At 46.3% G+C, this 22890-nt stretch overlaps 2 protein-coding genes across 4 annotated transcripts in view; both read right to left on the reverse strand.

Moving 5' to 3' along the window:
- Positions 1-15605, reverse strand: part of CABLES1 (Cdk5 and Abl enzyme substrate 1) — a 65504-nt gene extending 49899 nt beyond the window's left edge. For 2 of the 3 annotated variants that reach the window (XM_038543665.1, XM_038543664.1), the window contains exons 1-2: positions 15340-15605; positions 10225-10317 (exon numbers count right to left, since the gene is read on the reverse strand). In XM_038543665.1, coding sequence (XP_038399593.1) covers positions 10225-10317; positions 15340-15590 — 344 coding nt within the window. In that variant the 5' untranslated portion in view covers positions 15591-15605. Of the gene's footprint in view, positions 1-10224; positions 10318-14833; positions 15111-15339 lie in introns of those variants that run through there. The other variant, XM_038543666.1, reaches the window with a different exon arrangement.
- Positions 15606-15814: 209 nt separating this feature from the next.
- The window catches only part of LOC119872644 (CDK5 and ABL1 enzyme substrate 1-like), a 50768-nt gene continuing 43692 nt past the window's right edge, over positions 15815-22890 (reverse strand). Inside the window, exons 3-4 of the mRNA XM_038541814.1 lie at positions 16491-16562; positions 15815-16146 (exon numbers count right to left, since the gene is read on the reverse strand). Coding sequence (XP_038397742.1) covers positions 15945-16146; positions 16491-16562 — 274 coding nt within the window. The 3' untranslated portion in view covers positions 15815-15944. The remainder of the gene's footprint in view (positions 16147-16490; positions 16563-22890) is intronic.

Consider the following 22890-nt stretch of genomic DNA (forward strand, 5'->3'; position numbering starts at 1 on the left):
GGCCAGAAGTCTGAGCCCACCATGTCCACAGGGCCATGCTCCCTCTGATGAAGGAGCTAGGGAAGGGTCTGCTCCAGGCCTCTCTCCCAGCTTCTGGTAGCACCTTGGCAGGTGCCAACATCACACCAACCTTCTTGCGGCCACATGGCATTCTTCCTGTGCGCAGCAGGTCTGTCTCCAAATTTTCCCCTTTTAACTAAGACGCCAGTCACATTAGAGGCTCACCTCACCCCCTCAACTAATCTCAACTAATTACACCTGCAATGACTCTAGTCAAATAAGATCACATCCTCAAGTATTGGGGTTGGGACTCAGCAAAAGATTGGGGGGGGGGGGCGGGCAGGAAGTACACAAAGCAGTCAGCAACGGAGGTAGGAAGAAAAGCAGAGTTAGGAAGTCTCCCCTGGAGCCATGGAGCCCCTGCTACCTGGTCTCATGTGCTTCCAGGGCAGCACTGGTAGCTGTGTCCTGGACCCCAGACTGAAGCCGTCTGCATCAGTCTTCTCCTCTGACTGCTGCGCAAGTCAGCACTGGTGGGCACCATGACCTGGTCCACCTCGGGGCTCCCAGGCCCTCTCACCAAGCAGAGAATTGAGGGAGAACCACCAAGAAGAGATGGTTCTAACTTTCGAACCATTTCTCTATGACTCATTTTACTTTCTGTAAATCAAACTAGTTGAAAAGAAGCAACAAGTGCTTACACACTTCAAATATGTCTGCACATGTGAAACACAGAAAATCATCTCTCTCCAAAGCTCCAAAGGTGCAGAGTCCCCGTTTAACCTCCAGGCTTCTTAAAAAGGTGCGAATAATAAAACCTAGCATAGGGGCAGCCTTGGTGGCTCAGCGGTTTAGCGCCACCTTCGGCCCAGGGCCTGATCCTGGAGTCCTGGGATCGAGTCCCACGTCAGGCTCCCTGCATGGAGCCTGCCTCTCCCTCTGCCTGTGTCTCTGCCTCTCCTTCTGTGTTGCTCATGAATACATACATAAAATCTTTAAAAAAAAATAAAAATAAAAATAAAACCTAGTATGGGGTGCTGGCCCCAAGGCACAAGCATCCCTAGTAGGTGGTAGACACACTTGGCTCCTCCCACTACCAGGGAAGATGGGAAGGAAAGTCGCTGGGTGAGCATGCGAAGGGCAGGTCCAGGGCCGTTTGGGGCCAGTAGTCTAAGTGAGGTCTGGGGATTGCTGAAGGCTTCTTGACCCCTAGGCCCGAGCTTTCCTGACCGCTGGTTACAGACATTAGTGGATGCAAATGAAGATGCTTCCCTGCCAGCCTGTGCTACATGGGATGGCGGGTTCTGGTCTTCTGACAAGGACGAAAAGTTCCTTGATGGGAAAAGCATGCTTGGGAGAGGCAGATGTTGCACGGAGCCTCACAGAAGATGCTTGACATCTATCACATCAGATGTATTCAATTCAGGGAGAAAGGCAATGACATTTTTCTTCTCTCAAGAAGGTCAGTCCAGAACTTAACTAGTGGTTTCATTTTATTTTTTTGAGATGTGCCATTTCCTCCAACTCATTTTTCAAACTAAACTAGGCTGACAGATTGGGACTGATGAGATCACAGGCAAGGTCTTAATTTAGTTATTACCCATTCCCCTGCCTTCCCTCCAAAATTTTCAGTATAAAAAGGAAAGGCTACAACTTGACTTCAGTTACCATACTTTTACCACCTGACTTTGGAAAGCAGATAAAGGAAGTGGAAATCTTTTACATCTTTTCTTTCCTGCTGAGTGAGTCCACAATTGAAAGAAACAACACTCTAGCTCACTTCTTTGTCCACCTCCATCTCAAACCCCTTTAAACGTCTCTGAAAATTCCTCCCAAAGGATGAGACGGCCCAGTCAGTCACTGAAAAGAACACTTCTCTGCCTGTGCAGAGTGAAATGATTCTCAAAGCAGACCCAAGCGGTGGGCACTTACTTCCAGGGTACTTGACAGCTATCACTTGTGTACCAGGCAGATGTTTGAAAACCAGATGATTTCCAAATGGATGCCCACAGCTCTATGCCCGAGGCAGGGCATCACCCACCGGAAGTCAGGGCTCTTATCTCCTCTTATTCTCAAAGACAAACGTTTGTGGCTCATGAACTGGAAGTACCAAGAAAAAAGGTCCTTTCCTAATAGGACCATGACGGTCACTAGACTGAGATGTCCCGAAAGGTCACTAGGCTACCTGCTAGTCTTCAATCTTCATGCTCAAAAGTGCCACCTTTCATTCTGATGGCCCTGTTCTACCTGGCCAGCAATTGGCTCTCCCCGGCACCAGCTGGCCTGGCGATGATGGGTCATTTCCAAGGGTGTATCTTATCCCTGAGACTGAGATTTGTCTTCACTTCTGCTGAGCCTCTCCTCCTCAGCAGACAGCGGGGGCTCTTGGCACAGATGCATATTAGAGCGAACGGTGACTGGCTTTTCTCTACTGACTAAGCTGCCCACAGCTCCCACTTGCCAACCACCCTCCTCACAGGATGTCCAGGGGCCTTGTGCCAGATGCTCTGGCATGGGATCACTGGCCATCTCTCTCTCATGACAGAGGGTTTGCTCATACATTTGTAATTGTTTTTTAAAGACTTCAAGTCATTTTAAAACTTCGTTATCAAAACAAACTCATTTTTAAAGGTGATACACAATATACACATCCCCTAATTTCCTATAAGGAAAACGTTACCAGAAAGTCCTGCAATGCCTGCCCTTGATTTTTGGTTAGCCAGAGTGCTCCTGTTCAAATGCAGGCCAGACCACACTGGTCCTCTGCCTGGCACCCGCCACAGCTCTCAACTTGCTCACAATAAAAACAGACATCATCACAATCCATCCTCCAGGACTTCTCAGGGCTCATCTCCTCCTCTCACCCTCTCTCTACTCCTCCCATGCCAGCTTTTCTACAGTTCCTCAGGCACACCCCTCAGCCACATTCCAGCATTAGTGACTCTGCAGTGCTATTCCACCCACTCTGAATGCGCTTCCCTGCTGGGACAGCACAGAGCTGGCTCTCTCACTTCCTTCAGATCTCTGCTTAAAAGTCTCCCCATCTAGGTGCGTCAGTCCATTAAGTGACCGACTCTTGATCTAAGCTTAGGTCATGATCTCTGGGTCATGAGTTCAAACAAACACTGCACTAGGCTCCGAGCTGGGTGTAGAGCCCACTTAATTTAAAAAAAAAAAAAAAGTCCCCCATCATTGAGGCCTTGCCCCAACCCCCACCTCCAAACCCCAAACCCCTCAGCTGCTTCAGTTTTCCTCCATAGCACACCTATTCCCATCTGACAGGATGTATTTATTTGTCTGCCTCCGCAGCTAGCCTATAAGTCCTTGAAGCAGGATCACTTAAAACGGTCCCGGGCACAGGGCAGGTGCCAGTACCACTACACCTATCATTCTGCATTCTATGTAGGTATGGAACTACTTTGCTGGGCATTACTGTCTGGATGCACATCTCCTTCCCCCAAAAGGGGCTGTTTATATACAGGGAGTTCAATGAAATGGACACTCTGGCAGTTCCTATTCACTCACTACATGTCATCCATCCTTCCGTGGGAAAGGGGCTTGGAAAATCCTAGGCCCCTGCAATGAGGCCTTCCCAATACAAATCCGGTGTTCTAAAACACGACAGTCCTGCTGATCACTACAGGGCAGATGGGACTGACCCTGGCTAGGTATGAAAGGGATACGTTTCCCTCCACTAGGACAAGCTAAAATAGCTTACTTTGTAGTTATGACACACTGCCTTTCTGGAAAACACCATCTAAATTCCAAGATATGTTTCCCACGAACTTCTGAAAAGCCTTTATCCTGTACAGCGAATGCCCATCGACCTTCATTGCATTTATGCCTGCTGAGTTTAACCTCATTGAGCTAGGCCTACCATTTCCAGCCACTGGGGAACCGAGGTACATGGTTCTTATCTCTAACACATTGCCCCTCTCCTGCCTTTGGTCTCCTGTATTGCCCAAGTGAGGCTTACTGGCATTGGCTCTGCAGAGGGGTGCAGAGGGGGCAACATGCTCAAGAGAATACCATGTGCCATGCTTCTTCGAGTCCCCTTTGGGTGGACTGTGGTTGGCTCACAGCTTTCAGCTGCTGGCAGGTGCTCTAGCTTCACATTACCAAGTGAACGCTGGGCTGTGTGATAATGAGGAACAGTCTAACATTTCGCTGAGATCAAGAAATGTCATGACTCCTTTAACTTCCTAACCTAGTCATTCCATCAGTACAGAGACGAAGCTAACCTAACGTGACGGCTAGCAACCTCCACTCTTTTCTGAAAGCACACAAACCATCTGTTGAACAGTCCTTTCTGGGGCTCTCCCAGCAATCTGCTCGAGGCTGCTATGATTGTTAGAACTCCCCCTCTGCTACCACCTTGGTCTCTTTGGCTTTTTAAAGGCAATATCTGCCTGGCAGTCAACTTAGAACTTCTTTCATTCTCTGTGGCATTTTAAAAAACCATTTGTGTTTCTCAATTCCTTCCATTTCCTGGGATCTAATCCTAAAGACTAACAATTATTTCAAAACGTAAGGCTTCTGTCTTCACTTATTCCACACGAAATGGTATCTATTTCCTGGGTGCCTACGGCGTGCAGAGCACATTACCTTGTTTAGAGTCTTACGTTTCACAGTTCTGCTTGTTGAAGAAGTGAAAACGGGGCCAGCAGCTAACATTTGCTTCGTCCTTGTATCATCAACACCAAGAAGTTTACTATCCCTTCTCTCCCTCTTCTGACGATGGTTTTAAAAGCCCCCTGGCTATTGCTGGCATTTTATTGTCACAAAATATATATAAAACAGAATATAAAACTGACAACCATTTTTAGGTGTTATGATTTGTCATCATCAAGTACATGCATGACACTGTGCAATCATCACCATTCCCAGATCTTTTCCACTGCCCAAACAGAAACTCTATCCCCCGGGGAATTGCTAATCTACTACTGTCTCTATAGATTTATCTAGTTCAGCTATTTTGTACAGATGGAATCATACACCATGTGACCTTTTGTGTCTGGTTTATTTCAGCCAGCATGATGTTTTTAGCATCATACATCCTGGAGCATATATTAGCACTTCATTCCTTATTGTGGCCGAATCATATTCCTTTGTTTGGATATACCATATTTTGTGTATCCATTCATCTGCTGACGGACACTTGGGCTGTTTCCACCTTTTAGCTATTGTAAATGACATTACTATGAACACTGACATACACCTATCTGTTTGAATTCCTCTTTTCAATTATTTTAGGTATATACCTAATAATGGAATTGCAGGTCACAGGGTAATTTTATATTTAACTTTGTGAGGAACTGCCAAACTGTTTTCCGTAATGGCTGTACCATTTTATATTCCCACAGCCACGTATGAGGGTGTCAATTTTTCTTTCTCTTCACTCTTTACTTCACACTGGATTTTAGAGCTCCTCAAACTATTTTTATAGGTTTACTTAAACCATTCTTTTATTAGTCTTTGCCCTTTGTCTAATGGATTTTAAAATCAGAATTCAATGGTTTTCTCAAAACCTACCATGATATGCTGTCTTAGAATATTTGGATTTTTACCACCCACCTTCCTTTTTGATTATGAGAACGAGCTCTTGAATCTGATGCCTGGATCTGGATTCCACCCCCTGCTTTCCAGCCATGTGCCCCAGCTTCCTCCTTTGTAAATTGGGATGATGAGTGTTTTCATTTCCTATGGCTGCGGTAACAAATTACCACAGTCCATGGCTTAAAACAACAGAGTTATTATCTTATAACTATGGTGGTCAGAACTCTGAAATGGGTCTCATGGGGCTAACATCAAGGGGTTAGAGCCAGTTCCCACTGAAGGCTTGAATAAAGTGTCTGTTTTCTTGCCCTTTCTAGCTTCTAGGGGCCATCATATTCTTTGGCTCACAGCCCCTTTCTCCACCTTCAAAGTCAGCATGGAGTGGAGTCTTTCTCATGCTGTATCACAGTGACACTGACTGTTCTGCCTCCCTCTTACATCTGTAAGAATCCTGGTGATTACCTGGGCAAACCCAGATAATCCAGTATAATCCTGCTACTCCAAGGCCAACTGGTCAGCAACCTCAACTCCCCCTTGCCATGGAACCAACATATTCACAGGTCCAAGGGATATGACATGCACATCTCTCGGGGCCGTCATTCTACCTACCACAACAACAGCAAAACATTCCTCACAAGGTTGTTTCTAAATTTTTTCCATTCCTCAAGATACATAGTTCTGAAGACCAGAAGTCATTTAAAAGATCTCCCCACTCGCTTACTCAACAAATACCCACTGAGTGGAGTTAATGAAACAAAGCATATAAAGTATTTAGAACCTAGTACCCAGTAAGTACTCAATACATGTTATCCATTATCACTTTATGATACTTATATTTTATAATCCACTTTGCCAATGTGGTTGCAGCCACAAGAATCCATTTTGTAGTCTGACGTTTTGAGATGTCTTCCTAAAACCCAGCCAAGTACTGCTTCCTTTCACAACCATCAAGTCCAACATAACTTCCCCATCACCTACCTGTCTTTGTTACAACAGAAGTGGGACCAGAGCACTGCAGCACCCCTCACCACTTCCCCAACCTGTGAGGAGATGAAGCACTACTCAGGGCTGGTCAAGAACACATGATGCCAGGACACCTGGGTGGCTCAGCAGAGCATCTGCCTTTGGCCCAGGGCATGATCCCAGGGCCCGGGATCGAGTCCTACATCAGAGTCCTTGCAGGGAGCCTGCTTCTCCCTCTGCCTATGTCTCTGCTTCTGTGTCTCTCATGAATAAATAAATAGAATCTTAAGAAAAAAAGAACACGATGCCCATCTGGTCCCAACAGTGTAGTGGAAGCTTCCATCACTGGATCTGTAACCTGTGTCCAGGCTGTAGACTTCTTTTACACCCAACTGGCTCGAGGGTCTGCAAAATGACCCCAAAACACCCTGAGCTTGGTGTTCTGTATTTTACCTACACCCAAAGCCTTCCAGCAGGTCCTCAAGGCCAATCACACAGAATTCACTGATTTTGAAGAAGGTGAAGACAGGTTTTCCTTCAAGTAGATTCCATTCTCCAACAGAACCACACCTTTTATGGAAGGTACTCATCTCTACTTCACGGTAGTTGAGATTCGTCTAATGTCACAGAGAGAAGTGGGAGAACATGAAGCTGCTGAAGACCCCAATGTTTGTTTCTAAGCAGTTACCCTGAGATTCCTGATTGTTATGTCCACTTGAATTTGATGCAAGTGTTGTCTTTTTACCATATTTGGTTCTCAGTTTTTTGGAGTTTTCTCCTTATTTTAAACTGTTTCTCATACTCACAGGTTGGGCACTGAGTCCCAGAACAGTTGCTCCCCTGTCCTGGTGTCAGCTGCACTTAGTTCTCGCTGAGCCTGGAGCCCAAATCCCCTTCTACGGTGGTGCTTCTGTCACCCAGTCAGCAGGCTTGGGCATGGAGCTGCCTCGACACTGAGGTCTTCAGTTCCAGAGCAGCAAGTGGGCCCCAGAGTGGGCCTGCAGTCTTGAGAGCCTGGTGTGTGCTAGTCACAGATCACAAGGACACTTGGAAGCTGGCACAGCCATGAGTGGGAGCCACTGTGGGACTGGACCTGGGGGACTCTTCCGGCCCCTTCTCGGTCCCCTTCCCCAGGTACAAGAAAAGGCAGGATATCAGTACTCCAACCATTCCATTTTCAGTACAGACTTTCAAGCTCTTCAATGAACATCTTCAGCCTTCTCTGTAAAGCCTCCTTCCTTCCCAGAACCCGCAGGCAAACCTGAGTTCGATCCTCGCCACAAGAATGCACCATCTGGTATAGTGGTACACATACACCTCGGTACACCACAGGTGGGAGAATTGGACACCCCTGCCGATGCACCAGCCACCCTCCCTTCCGAGCATGATCAAGATCCCTCCTCCCCACCACTGCTGGACTATAGATCATCCACATGTCCCTCTGTCAGGACAACCTAATGCTGCCTGGCTATGATGAGGCCAATTCTTTCTTTTCTCAAAAGGCTGGGTCACATCCTCCCATTCATCAGCTCTTGACCACAATTTCCTTCTGTTGCCTCAGAAACCATACTTTCTTCTTGGTGTCCTCTCAAGTTCTTTCTTTTCATCTACCTAAGGACAACCCATCCTTGCTACTAACCCAGAGGAAGAAGGGAGAGTACCTCCAGCCCTTTTATCTTTCCTCTGGCACCGGAGAAGCAGCTCTCACTGGGGCAGACACAACTGGCTATGGCACAACCCACAGCCTGTGGTTCCCACAACAGCTCTTAGCTTGCTTTCCTGCCCTAAATTCCAATTCTCAGATCTTCAGATAAGCTAATAATCCTTCCTGGCTCCCTCTGAAAATTCCCCAGCAAAACTGCTAGCAACTGCATGCTTTCAGGACTGTTTGTGTTGTCCCTGGGTCAAGGGTGTGCCGGGAAGGCGGACTCTGTCCTGTATGCTGGCAATCCCATCAGCCCAAATGTTTTATTAGCTACATCCTCTCACTACCACACCAGGCCAGGTAGTTAGCTGCCTCTGCATCCTCCACAGCATCAGTACCACCAGAGGTGGGGAGTGCTACTAGTCTGGCCCACTCCCTCTGGCTTTGTCTTGATTTGATTTAGGTATTAAAGGCTATCTAGGTTTATTTTATGGTTAAGGAGATTAAAAGGACACGAATGTAAATAAACGATGAGTAATTATACTAAAAATGGCTTCTGAGTGAAGGTTAAGTTCAGTATGAGCCTCAAAAGAAAAATAAAACAGGATGGCTAAGGGAATAAGGCACAATAACTGTGAGAGTAAGATTAAGTGAGAGAAATTCAGAATATTCTCTTTAACAGATGACAGCTGGGTACATTTTAACTAAAAGCTCTGTATTTAGGAATATACACCAACTACATAAACACTGGTTGATGAGGGAGCTCGGTTCTCCTATTCTGAAACCACTGAACAGCTATAAAATTATGTTCCCTGTTTAAGTCAGTTTAAAAAATAGGCATTAGCTTCAAGAAAACAAGTCCTCAAAAACTGTAATCACTAGTGTTATCTTTAGGGTTGTACAGTGTATTTCCTACCAAATTACAGACAGGTACGCTAGGCCTTAGTCTGTGCACCTAACTCAAGGTTTTCTGGCAGGGCAGCCTGGGTGGCTCAGTGGTTCAGCGCCGCCTTCAGTCCAAGGCATGATCCTGGGGACCCAGGAGTCCCATGTCAGGCTCCCTGCATGGAGCCTGTTCGTCCCTCTGCCTGTGTCTCTGTCTCTCTCATGAATAAATAAAATCTTTAAAACAAACAAACAAAAAAAACAAAGAACACACTTTCTGGCAATCTTCATTTGGTATGGAACAGAGATTGTTAGTAGGGTCTATAGAGTTTTCTGTGCATCTGGAGGGAATAAAACAAAATGGTCTTTGTCACAGGACCTCTGCTCCAGGGTGGCATCATGGGGAAACCACCCTGCAGGTCACAGGTCAGTGGGGAGGAAGCAACGGGTACAGAGCACCAGGGACCAAGAAGAGGTCTTGGAGCTCTGTTCCTGTGCTGCCATGAGGTTGCCATGAACAGACTTAGCCCTTTGGACAAATGTATGCATGCCAAACAACCCTGATCTATTTGTTGCCAGGAGTTTTATTATCATGGTTATATAAAAATTTCAGTTACACTAATTTTCATTGAATAGCATTTTCCAAAAAAGCAATGGAAGAGCTGGAGAAACACGTGCTCTAGCTGTCAGCAGGCCCAGGAATCTGAATCGGTGCCCAAAAAGAACCTGCCGGGTCGTCAAAGCTAGCAACAAAGCCAAGTGTGAGCACAGACCTGGTGGGATCTTTACTGACCAGAGCATATAACCCTAGTGAAAAAAAAGAAGATAAAACCCAACAAAGCAATTTTTTAAAAATGCACTTTTGCTTGGTTTTCTATAAAAATATATTTGAGTGCTATTAAATATTCCATTTGTAGTTAGCCTGGAAATCTCACCAAGCCTTTGGTCGCTATCAGGGAGCATTATTTTCTGTAGACTTCTCTGGATGGTGCTAGTGGGAGTGGGGTGGAAACAATCTGTTTGGAAAGGTTAAATGAGGTCCTGTTCATCTGAACAGTGTGGGCTTCGCTGTGCAGAGATCTGGCCACACAAACAGCCCCATCCTCCCATCCTCACTGGACCACCCCCCTCCTACAGCAGGGAGGCTGGCGGGGAGGCTTCAGTTAGTGTGGTACCTGCCATTCCTGGTATCGTGTTGCCGCATGTTCTTGATAAAATGAATCTTCTTAAAGTTCTTTGGTCTGGGCGAACCTGAGAGAGTTCGACATCTGAAAAATAAAGTCATTTCAAAAACATGGGTCAGTTGCCCACAAGACAGCTGAGACATCTCCACACAAAGACAGGAAGGAAGACCAGACAAATGGTTTGAATCACCCTGAGGATAATGAGGACAATACGGCTGGAAGCAAGGAAGCTTTAAAAAAAAAAAACCTCCAACGAAAGACAACTTCCTTGATAATCCTGATAATCATTTATATGGGTCTCTGGAAAGCCAGCTAATGAAAACTATTGTCCTCAGTTACAATAACAGAACCTGCATAGATTCCAAAGACATTATTCTTTCTTGTCATCTTAAAAAGAATCCTCCTGTATCAACACCGGTAACGGGAACAGAAAACTGTAAATTTAAAGAATTTACAGAGGGAAGAAAAACACTGGAAAATTCAGTTTAAGAGCAATGCCAAATCATTTTTCTTCCATAGCAGGACTCTGGCCTGAACAACTTGGACAGCTGCTTCAATGCTTAACTTGACTACGCCTGGAAGTCACGGCTTTACTTTGAAGGAGCGGCTGGTTCTCTTTCTTTTTTTCCCCCCAAGATGTATTTTTAAGTGAATATTTGTCGAACAAAATGACTTGGATTCAAATTATTTTTTTTCCTGGAATATAGGACACCACTTGTACTACAGGGCAAACAGAATACACCATAAGGCTAAAAAGATCTTGTTTGTCTCTTTCTTTTTTTTTCTCCAAAGTTACCTGGCAAATTCTAAAGTTTTACAACCGTAAGAATAAGAGAAAGGGCAAGAAAAAAAAAAAAATCAAATAAGAGTCTGAAGTTTGGTCTTGTCTTGAGAAAGAGAGCTGGGATGTTTCTATTTGTGTTTTTGTTACCAATTTTTTGGTCTACTTAAACTTTTCTGACCATTGGCCCCAAGGGCTGGCTCCTGCCATGGGGCGTGGGTACCTTCGTACTCTTAGGCTTCAAAGAGTGAGTTTTGGAGCAGCAGTGCCTGCTATACTGAGTTCTGGGCTGAAGCCACCACCCGAATTCAGTCAGTTCTGAACTTGGAGGCTTCAGGGAAGACTAACAAGATGACCCAACAAGGAGGTTCAGTTGAGGGCAAGTGGGCTTGGGAGCATTTTTGGGTTCAGGACTAGGGAATGGGCAAGGTCACAGGCCTGCACAGCAACTCCAAGGGCCCAGCTTGAGGGAAACCAGGTGATGTCCCTGGCAGATGTCAGGTGGTACATCCCTTCAAACCCCCGTACCCCTCCCCCAGTAAGGACCAGTCTTCCCAAAAGCCATTCCCTAAGAGTGCTGAGAATGTTTTTTTTTTTCTCCAGCTGGGAAAAAAAACCCTTACTGAATTCAATTGAGCGCAGGCTAAATCAAAGACATAGTAGCAAACATTTCGCAGCTTTCATCAGGAAAACAGGGTTCCCCAGTCCTTGGGTCTAGAGGAGGGAAAGCCCCCCACTTCAAGTCAGGTCCTCCACATCAGGGCAGGGTCCACAGACCATGCTCTGGGCCCACGTGGCCCTGAAAGACACTTCAGCAGAAACCACCATCCTCCCTGCCTCCAGCCTCAAACTCACTACAACTGATACCCCGACTTATCACTAGTAATTATTTCAGATCCCTCCTAGTGTTGCTATCAGGATTAAACTTAATGATATACACAAGAAATTCATAAACTGTCAAGTGACACAATCAAATACAAGCATTCACATTCACACAGGTATATACACATGTAAATATTTGTATACAAATCTCACTGTTGTGATTATTAACGGCCCATCAGCTACAATGCATGCAGATTTTGTTACTATTTGCTTCCTATCTTCTTAAAATTTTAACTGTCACTAAGGAGCCTGAATTCTTGGTTTTAGAGTCTTTTAAAGAAAGACTTGTATTTAGTCAATGTTTCCTGTGGCCTTCAGGCAGGATTTGAGCAGAAGGCACCCATCAATCCCCCTTTTCCACTCCAAGCTTCCAAACCCAGATTTAGTCTTACTGAGGTTCAAGGGGATGGGAGCCTCACTCTGCTTTCTTTGGGTAGCTCTCTGGAAGCAGATCCAAGACCCCAAACTGCCGCAGTTCTACCTCCAAAATGACTGGAGTCTGCAGGCCACCCAAGGTCCCCAAATGTTTCTCAGACACACTGCAGAAGGTTCTAGACACATGCAGCCACTGGAGAGAAGAGAATCTCTGATTTAAGGCTATGCTTCCACTGGTTTCTGGATAGGGCCAAGTGTCCAGAAGTGTCCTCATACTCTTACCCTGTTTCCCCCCAAACAGTAGTTTCCTGAGCTAGTGGGCCAAGAAATGGACTATGAGGATAGAGGGTAGGTATGCCTGCCCCCACTAGCAGGAAGCTGGTACCGATCCCAGCCCAGAAAAGGGAAGACCTGAGCTGCTCTCTGCTTCCCATGCCTGCAAAAAGAAGAGCTGTTACCCTTCGGGTGTGAGCACAAAATTCCCTGGCCTTCTGCTACAACTGGAAGGCTGCAAAAGGGCCACAGGTGGTTGTTGGCACTCACATGGAAAGGAAGAGGAGCCAGTAATCACTGAATGGTGCAGCAGCCAGCACCCACCAACCCAGACAGGCTGGAAAAGAGGGGCAGGTGGAGATGGCTGGCACATCTGCCACCACCAAACCGAGGTTCTTCTGGACACCTCGTAGCAATGTCTCAGGTCCTTAATATTAGGATACCAGATAACCACCAGGCAGATGGAAAACTCCTTAATCTAAAGCCTCTCATTATGAATGCTTAACTCCAGGAGTTGTAGGTAGGTGCAGGACACTAACTCACCAGTAAACTGAGATGCAGGAAAAAGGCAAGACTTTAAAAAAAGAATGGAGCAGCACCCAATTGTAAGGGCATATGCTACTAATCTAGCCCCTCCTTCAGACAGTTGTTTGTTGTCCTGCATTTTTTAAAGCTTTCAACTAAACCACCAGGGAATCTAAGAAATGTTTTAAAAGAGAACTGTGGCATTAGCAACAATTGCCAAGGAAACTGGAAGACTGAGCACTCAGCTTGTGGCAGGTTAAGCAAAGAACTAATTTCAGTATCCATTTAAAAACATACGTCTTAAGTGATGCAAAATTAAATTAGGATAGAATTAAATTAAAAACTAATTTAATGAAAGATTAGCTCTTTCTTGTTAGCACTGATTACAGGATACACTTAATTATGCAAAAGGTTTTTAATAGATGCCTTGCAGCCATTTAGTCACCGTGCTGAGTTTAAAAGCAAGTTGGGCTAATACCCTTCCGCCCCCACAGTTCCCAAAACACTTCAGTGTCATTACTGGTACATTCATTTCACAAAATTGGGAGCTGGAAAAGACCTCAGAGGGCAGTCACAGTTTGCTCTCCCATTTTACAGATGGGAAAAATGAGAAGCTACATAAAATGTCTAAGGCCATGTAACCAGTTAGTAAAAGAACCAAGCCAAGGATTCAGGCCCCTAGACTCCGAAATGAATATCTGTTCTGGTGTGCCCATGCTACTTTTATTTCCTAGGAATAAGTACATGTCTTAATTAGCTGTTATTTTTAATTCTAGGATAGCTCCATGCAGCCTTTTATTAGTTTTAGGTGTACAATACAGTCATTTAACAATTCTGTAAAGTACCCAGTGCTCTGCCTAAATAAATATTAGAACTTTTTCTAAATTAAAAACAAAGTCTAGGGATCCCTGGGTGGCGCAGCGGTTTGGCGCCTGCCTTTGGCCCAGGGCGCGATCCTGGAGATCCGGGATCGAAACCCACATCAGGCTCCTGGTGCATGGAGCCTGCTTCTCCCTCTGCCTGTGTCTCTGCCTCTCTCTCTCTCTCTCTGTGACTATCATAAATGAATAAAAAATTTAAAAAAAACAAAAACAAAAAAAAACAAAGTCTAGGGCAGCCTGGGTGGCTCAGCGGTTTAGCGCCTGCCTTCCGCCCAGGGCGTGATCCTGGAGTCCCGGGATGGAGTCCCACATCGGGCTCCCTGCGTGGAGCCTGCTTCTCCCTCTGCCGGTGTCTCTGTCCCTCTCTGTCTCTCATGGATAAATAAATAATCTTAAAAAAAAAAAAAAAAGTCTATTAGGGAAAATAAAGCCTTCTCAAACTGGCCAAATTGGCTTAATTTCCTCGGTTTCAGACTTGTTTTTAAAATTTTACATTTATACAAGATTTCTTGGAAATTAAGTATATTGTTCTGTAAGTAAGAGCTGGATAAGTAGTAGCTCAGTAGTGGCTGAAGCCCTTTTTACTGTGCTCATTTGTGGTATCCTACGACTGAGGGGTAGAGGTCAGAAGACCAGCCTGGGTGGATTCTGGGAGGAGAGGACAGAGGTGACCAGGCCGCAGGCGATCAGAAACCCTGCACGTAGCTCCTCACCCTTTCTCGGTTAACCACCTGGAATCCCTGAGGACAGAATGACATTCTTTTACCTGGTTTTTTCCCTTGACTTGCAGCTACCGCGCTGCCTTAACTGAGGCATCTCAAATACCAGAAGCTCTTTGAATTCTAGTCACTGATTTCCCCATGTGTGGCAAGGGTGACCTTACCTGCTCCGATGCCAAAGCCGCTCAGTGCCACCTGAGAACGTTTTTCGTTTTTCCTCCCTTCTCAGGATGATTCTGGACCAGAGGCAGCTAAGTGGACATTTTGCTCCGCTTTTTGTAGGCCTATCTAAGGAAACAGCCCTCTCCCAACACCCAAGCTACATTACAGCCAGACGCCATTCACCCGAAGTTGGTCCCGGAGATTACGTACGTTTCCAAAAACGACTTCAAAGGTGGAAATACAGGCTGGCGCTGACTTTGTCTTTGGAAAGACATCAGCAGCGAGGCTTGATACACCCAATTTTTTTTTTAAAGATTTCATGAGAGAGAGAGAGAGAGAGAGAGAGAGAGGCAGAGACACAGGCAGAGGGAGAAGCAGGCTCCATGCAGGGTGACCGACGTGGGACTCGATCCCGGGACCCCAGGATCACGCCCTGGGCTGACAGCGACGCTAAACCGCTGCGCCACTCAGGGATCCCCCACCCAATACTTTCGATCAGATCTATCACCTGTCTATGCTGCATCTTCCATCCAGCTGGTCTGTGGACAGGACTAACCAGGGAGCAAAGCCCCAGCCGGGGAAGGGGCAGGCAGGTTCCAGGGTGAGAGGCTTCGGTCCACAGCAACACCCTCCCAGGATCAAACCAGGCACCTGCGCCCCTGAGTCCGCTCCAGGGGCCAAAGCACGAGGTGCGCAGACCTGGGTTCCAGGCTCCCTCTGCGTCACCCGCCGCGCATGCCCCGTGAAGCCGCGGCGCATGCCCCGTGAAGCCGCAGCGCATGCCCCCCGTGAAGCCGCCGCGCATGCCCCCCCCCCGTGAAGCCGCCGCGCATGCCCCCCCCGTGAAGCCGCCGCGCATGCCCCCCCCGTGAAGCTGCCGCGCATGCCCCGTGAAGCCGCCGCGCATGCCCCCACCCGTGAAGCCGCCGCGCATGCCCCCCCCCCCCCGTGAAGCCGCCGCGCATGCCCCGTGAAGCCGCCGCGCATGCCCCGTGAAGCGTCTGGGTCCCACCCTGCCTCAGCTCCTTCTGCAGAAGGAACACTCCGCCACCAACCCGGCTGAGCCACCGCGAGGGCTAGCAGAGGTGTGCTGTGTGAATACGGTCTCCTCCACTAAAGGGGGGGTGGAGGGTGGGGGGTGGGTACAGATGGGGGGCGGCGGATGAGGAAGGGCACAGCTCCGCAGCTGCTGTCACCCAAACACAGGTGGCTTTCTGACCCCAACGGAGAAATCCCTTTCGGCTCCTGGGAGGCCCTCACAGCTATCCTCATCGACTCTCCCCAGCAACCGGTGATGCAGTCACGTGGCGGGCACCTGCTAATGCAACTCAGGATCATGACTGTGTCACTGCACCTAAGAAAACTGGGACAACGATGGGCTGGCTCGTCTCCAACAAGCAGCAGCTTTCACACTGGAGAGGAAGACAGCACCCAAAGCCACCATGCAAATTGGGGCTTTCCAAACACATAACTGAAGTTTAATACTGCTCTCACGGTCCTCAGGCTTGGGGTTTCCAAACGATGGGTCCGGGGATCAGGCCATCATTTAAAACAATTTAATTCTGTGGATCAAGGACTTAAAAAACCACCACCACCTTTGGCTGTCATATTGCACTGCAGGCTATTTACATACACATAAGTGCAACAGTAAAAACTTACCTCCGTAGAGGGGCATTTTCCTCAATATCTTCCAGGGTCTCCAAGGATGATCTCTGGGAGATGAGGCGACGTCTGCAGAAAGAGGGAGGAAAAATCCTTTTTAGTAGTTAAAACCACATCGTATAATGGAGCAGGCATTTCTGTAAATCTAAAACTGTTCGAAAAAATAAAGTATATCAAGAGGGGAAAAAAAGATTGGACAAAAGCTGTCTCTAAAAGCTACCATGCTCCCAGCCTGCATGCACCCTGAATGCCAGGCCCATCTTGCCTTGCTGAATCCTGAGCATTCTCTCCAGTCAATAAGACCTCTTTACGGTGATCAGGGAATTAAGTGATCCTTTTATGCTGCAATTTCCTCAAAAAAGACAAGGTGCCCCTTGGGCACTTGGATACTGTGTGGAGTTTTTCTAAAGCATTAGATAATACTATTAAGTATTCCACTACCCTGTGGTCTGAACCAGGTTAACTGATAAATATTAAATTTTAAAATCATATTAAATAAAATCTCAAAATCATTAGGATGCAATAAAAAAGTTATAGTCTCTTGATGGCCACGATTTCAACAGCAACTATGAACAAGTAAGACAGGACTCCTTTGGGAAAGTTTCTCAGAGACCAGTAAGAATAGACCTCACTCAGAGCATGATTAGACAAGACATGGGACTCTTTTTCCGGGCTGCTAAAGAATCTCAAACCACCAGCTAAAATCTCCTTAATCAAGTTCCTTTTGCCAAATTAAAAAATAATAAGATAAAATAATAAAATAAAATAAAATAAAATAAAATAAAATAAAATAAAATAAAATAAAATAAATAAAAAATAAAATAAAATAAAATAAAATAAGAACAGGTCCTAGTTAACTAAGAATATCTGGTATAGGGACCAGGGTGGCATGGAGAGGCTGGTAACTTTACAATCAATCCATTTGTACAAAGAATATCATTTCATAGTAAATGGTTTGGTTGAGGGAGGTAGATAGAAAAAAATATGACTGGGTTTTTATCTTGAAAAAAGGACACTATAATGAGAAAGATAAGTCTTTTATATTACATTCAATAAAAGTAGGTTAAGAGGCAGCCTGGGTGGCTCAGCGACTTAGCACCACCTTCCGCCCTGGGCCTGATCCTGGAGACCTGGGATCTAGTCCCACATCGGGCTCCCTATATTGAGCCTGCTTCTCTCTCTGCCCCTCCCCCCCGTGTCTCTCATGAATAAATAAAATCTTAAAAAAAAAAAAAGTAGGTTAAGAACATGCAATTGTAACCATGTTCTAATTTGTCCCCAAAGAACAACAAAATGAAACAAGTGTTCTTTCCTTTTGTGTGTACCTTTTCCTGACCAACTACCCTGAACCTTTTGTTACTTTCAATAAGACCATCAGAAAGGTCATTTTTGCAAATGATTCAAGGGCTTCATCAATTTTTTTTTTTTTTTGGCTTCATCAATTTCTAAGAGCCTTTCTTAATCTTCTGATATCAAATCCTTTCCACAACAGTCATCACACACATCTCTCTCTCTCGGGAACTGATTTTATAGGTGTTAATTTTATAGGTGGCCAATTCATTAGTAAGTAATACTGTCCTGTGCAGCCCCATAACTCCAGGGACTCAGCTACACCAGGACCCCCATGAGAACACCTTGCAGCTGTGGCTTTGAAGTGTCTGGGCCATCAGTTGAAACATAGCCCTTCCATGTACTCAGGCTGGGACAGGGCAAACACCCCGTCAGTCACATTCTCATCTATCATAGCTCTCCAGGACCAGGGCCCCCATGTTCCCCATCCAGAGGCAGGTGAATTCCATAAGGGCCATGCATTGCTTTGGAATCTTAGAAAACCCCTTAATCTTTGAGCTTCAATTTCCTCACAGGGCAAAAAATGATTGGTAGCTACTGGGTTTTGGACAACACTCTAATTCCCCCAACTGGGGCTGCCTCCTGACCTGACACCTCCCCCACCATTCCCTCATCCCGGGTCAACTGACTGGGATCAGCCTGGCTGTCCTAGCTCTGGCCCTTCCTCCAAACCCAGCCAATAGCAAGCAAGGTCACCCCGAAATGCCCTGTGCCTGAGCCCACCTGAGGCACATGCTCCTTTGACACCTACACCCTCTTAAGAACTGCATGCCACCTTTGCTGATGCACTGGCCACCTAGACAATTAGTCCCCTCAGGCCTCTGTGCACTGTTCTCACTTAATACCACTGTCTCCTCAAGAGCTAGAAGGTAATCATTAAAATATTTAGTCTGTTTATCTCTGGATAGTGTTCTGAATTCTTAAAAGTCCATTTTTTTAAAGTCAAATATTAATTTAAGTACACAGTCTAAATTGTCATTAGACGTAACTTTTAGCCATAGGCAGACATAAAGTATAGGTTTCAGATCCTGAAAATCTCAAAAATTCTGTCAAACTTTGAGCCTTCTTTTGTGGAAGAGCATTTCTCAGATAACATTTTAATCTTCTATTCAATCTGCCACCAGGGTGGGTGACAGACCAACTTCAAAGCCTCCCTCCTTCAATGATCCTAACAGAGATCCACCGAGAAGTTCTGGGGTTGGGTCCTTGGGGAGCAAGGATACAACCGAAGGCCCCAGCAAAGACCAGGCATGTGCATTTTCTTAACATACCCTGTGCCAACACACTCAACCATACGAACTATGAGCCTCACCCGTGGGGAACATAAAGCCAACCCAGGCTTGACTCCTGTCTTTGAGGAGCTCATATTCCAGGGGGAGTCCATGAGACAATCTCCAAGGAATCTCGTTAATAATCCCTCAAACTCCTCTAGCATTTCAGGCTGCCTCTCATCCCCTCCAAGGACGGCAGGGCTGGCACTCCAGCTGCAAATGCCAAGTGAATCCCATGGTAAACAGACAAGGCCCTGGTGCATAGGCTGGGACCCCATAGGCTCTCATCTAACATTCAGACCAGGGTGCCCACCCTGGAAAAATAGGTCTATTCACAAAAGCACATAATCTGATAATTTCCCTCTGAAAAAGCTGTATCCAGCTTTTCCCACACCGGAAAAGAAAGGTGCTTATTTGGAAAATAACCAAATTTGAGAAGTGCCTGGATCACTCAGTCAGTAGAGCATGTAACTCAAGGTTGTGAGTTCAAGCCCCATACTGTGTAGAAAGATTATTTAAAATCTTACAGGGCACCTGAGTGGCTCAGTTGGTTGGGCAAATGACTCTTGGTTTCATCTTAGGCCATGGTCCCAGGGTCTCAGGATCAAGCCCTGCTTCCAGCTCCACACTCAGTGGGGAGTCTGGTTGGGATTCTCTCTCTCCTTCTCTCTCTGCCCCTCCCCGTGCTCACTCTGTCTCTCTAAAGGTAAATAAATCTTAAAAATAAGTATCTTTTAAAAGAGAACCAAATTTGAATGTATTTTTCTGTACCTTTATAAGGACTTTTAAGAAGTAATCTGTATGGGGGAGCCTAAATGGCTCAGTCGGTTGGGTTTCGACTCTTTTGGCTCAGGTTGTGTTCCGGAGTCGTAGGATCAAATCCCCACATCGGGCTCAGTGCTCAACACGGAGTCTACTTGTCCTCCCTCTACTTCTCCCCACTCACTTGCACAGTGCTCTCTCTCATTTAAATAAAATCTTAAAAAAGAAAGGTAATCTGCATGCCCACGGTAGGACTTGAACTCACAACCCCAAGTTCAAGAGTCACAGCCCGGTGCCCAGGGTTTGTTTTCTAAAAGCCAGTGCAGGGATACCTGGGTGGCTCAGTGGTTTGAGCGTCTGCCTTTGGCCCAGGGTGTGATCCCGGGATTCAGGATCAAGTTCCACATCGGGCTCCTTGCGGGGGGCCTGCTTCTCCCTCTGCCTATGTCTCTGCCTCTCTCTCCCTCCTCCCTCTCTCTCTTCTCTGTCTCTCATGAATAAATAAATAAAACCTTTATTTTTTTTAAGATTTATTTTTATTTATTTATGATAGACATAGAGAGAGAGGGGCAGAAACACAGGCAGAGGGAGAAGCAGGCTCCATGCCGGGAGCCCGACGCGGGACTCCATCCCAGGACCCCAGGATCGCGTCCTGGGCCCAAAGGCAGGCGCGAAACTGCTGAGCCATCCAGGGATTCCCCAGATAAAACCTTTAAAAAAAAAAAAAAAAGGCCAGTATATTTGATACTTTCTTCATGAGCTGAACAGCTATAGATTCATACACACCTACATGGATTTAAGGCTGGAATCCTTAAAGGAAAGAAAACCCAAACCCCAAATACCCACTTATTCCTTTAAAGTCAGTGGATGTGCTTCCCTCTTTCATGGATGGAACCAAGCAATATACATTTGACCCTTGAACACCGTGGGATTGACTGCACAGGTCCACTTATATGTGAACTTCTTTGATAAATACAGAACAGTACTACAAGTCTGTTCTCTCTTCCTTATGGCTTTCTTAACACTTTCTTTTCTCTAGCTTCCTTTATTGTAAGAATACAGTATATAACACATATAATGTACAAAATATGTGTTAATCGACTATTTGTTATTGGTAAGGCTTCCAGTCAACAGCAGGCTACTTAGTAGTTGTGGGGGAGTAAGAAATTACGTGCAGATTTTCCACTGCACACAGGGTGGGGGTGGGGGGTCAACCTTCATGTTGTTTAGGGTCAACTGTATTCTTCAAGATGGACATGCAGCGCTTGGCAAAGAACATTTCAGTCAAAAAGCACCATGAAAACAAAGATGTGGTGCCTACCCTTCCCACATAGGATAAACTTTGTTCACTGCCACAAGGGTACACCCTGTGGTGTGATCCCAGTGGTGCTCATCTCTGCTCCTTGCCACTTGCTAGATCCTTCTGAGGTGTATAATAACCTCTTCTTTTGCTTTCTAGCCTCAGAAAGCCCAAAATGGAAGAGAAGGCTCAGGGCAGGTGGCCAACCCTCACCTGGCACTTTCACCCTGCAGTCTACCTCATAAACTAATTCCATTACTATGCAAAGTCCTCATCATGCGGCAGTTACCAAGCAGAGGTCTTTGCATGTTTTAATGACTGACAAAGAATACATAGCCTTCTTATTAAGCAAGCAGACATTAAGTAAGCCCAAGCATTATGTGTCCACATCATTAAGTGGGAAGAGGCCGCGACTGGTTTCTCAGATCAAGTCGTCAGGGTTCCCTGCCTTGTCTGACAGTTACAATTTGGGCCCTTCCACACTGTCCCTTGATGCTTTTGAGGCCAGTGTGGCTCACATTCAACGACTGTACACATCAGCTTCCTCAAAGCACCCAGACTCATTTGAGAACATTATCTTTTGAATGCTGGACTCTGTCTAGACAAGGAAGGTGCAAATCTATGACAAGACTGCTTATCTGGATATACCTACCTGGACCAAATTAAGCCACTTATCATTACAGCTGATGGTTCATTGCAGAGCAAGTCACTGTGTGCTCCTGAGACTCAGGGCTGGTTATAATGAACCCATTTACATTGAACACCTAAGGAAAGGTCACTGGGAGAAGGGAGAAGAAAATCACACAGAAAAACATGTGAGTGGGTAACAGGACTGGACAAGGTAAGACCTGGGGCCAGTATTTTGAAAGTGTCTTTAAGGCACAAAGTGTCACTGGCTCCATTTGCAGGGAAGGAATAACAACTAACTATCCACACAAACTGAGGGTGGCCACCCCGAAAGGCCTGGCCACAGCCGCTGTGAGCCCAGATGCCAGAGATTCTGGGGATCCCAGGAACGTGAGGGGCAAGGTGGGAGCTGTGCCCAGGGCTTCTTCATCAGAGGTTCTGAAAAGGGGCTGTCTCTTCTCAGCGCAGAAAGCAGAGTGTCTCAGAGAGAGAGCGCTGGTGTGGACAGGGGTGTAACTGCCAGAGCTGGACTCTAAGCTCACTGCTGCCCCTACTGATCAGTGAGGCCAGGTGGCATCATCCTGGGTCCAGTTGGGCCAGCTGGCCAAGGCCAGTCCCCTTAAGGGGTGACCTAAAGCAGCAGCTTGACTTGAAAGCCAATGTTAGGCGGTGGGTACTACTGGGGACAGCATGTGACACTGACAGGACCAGCAAGCGCTGAGAAAAGCGGCCCCTGGCCTTAGCCTCAGTGTCAAACAAGAAAGTAAGGCTGGATCAACACTCTCTCCCTTGGCTGCCCAATGGAACCCCTGGGGCCCGTTAAAAATCTCTGCGGGGGCACCTGAGTGGTTCAATGGTTAAGCGTCTGCCTTTGGCTCAGGTCTTGATCCTGGGTCCTGGGATCAAGTCCCACATCGGGCTCCCTGCATGGAGCCTGCTTCTCCCTCTGCCTAGGTCTCTACCTCTCTCTGTGTGTCTCTCATGAATAAATAAAATCTTTAAAAAAAAGTCTCAGAGCAAAACACAAGCTTTCAGCAAGGAAGAACCTGGACCATCTGAGCCAGCCATCACTATCCTCACAAAAAGG

The sequence above is a fragment of the Canis lupus genome, chromosome 7, assembly GCF_011100685.1.
Source record: "Canis lupus familiaris isolate Mischka breed German Shepherd chromosome 7, alternate assembly UU_Cfam_GSD_1.0, whole genome shotgun sequence".
NCBI classification, from domain to species: domain Eukaryota; kingdom Metazoa; phylum Chordata; class Mammalia; order Carnivora; family Canidae; genus Canis; species Canis lupus.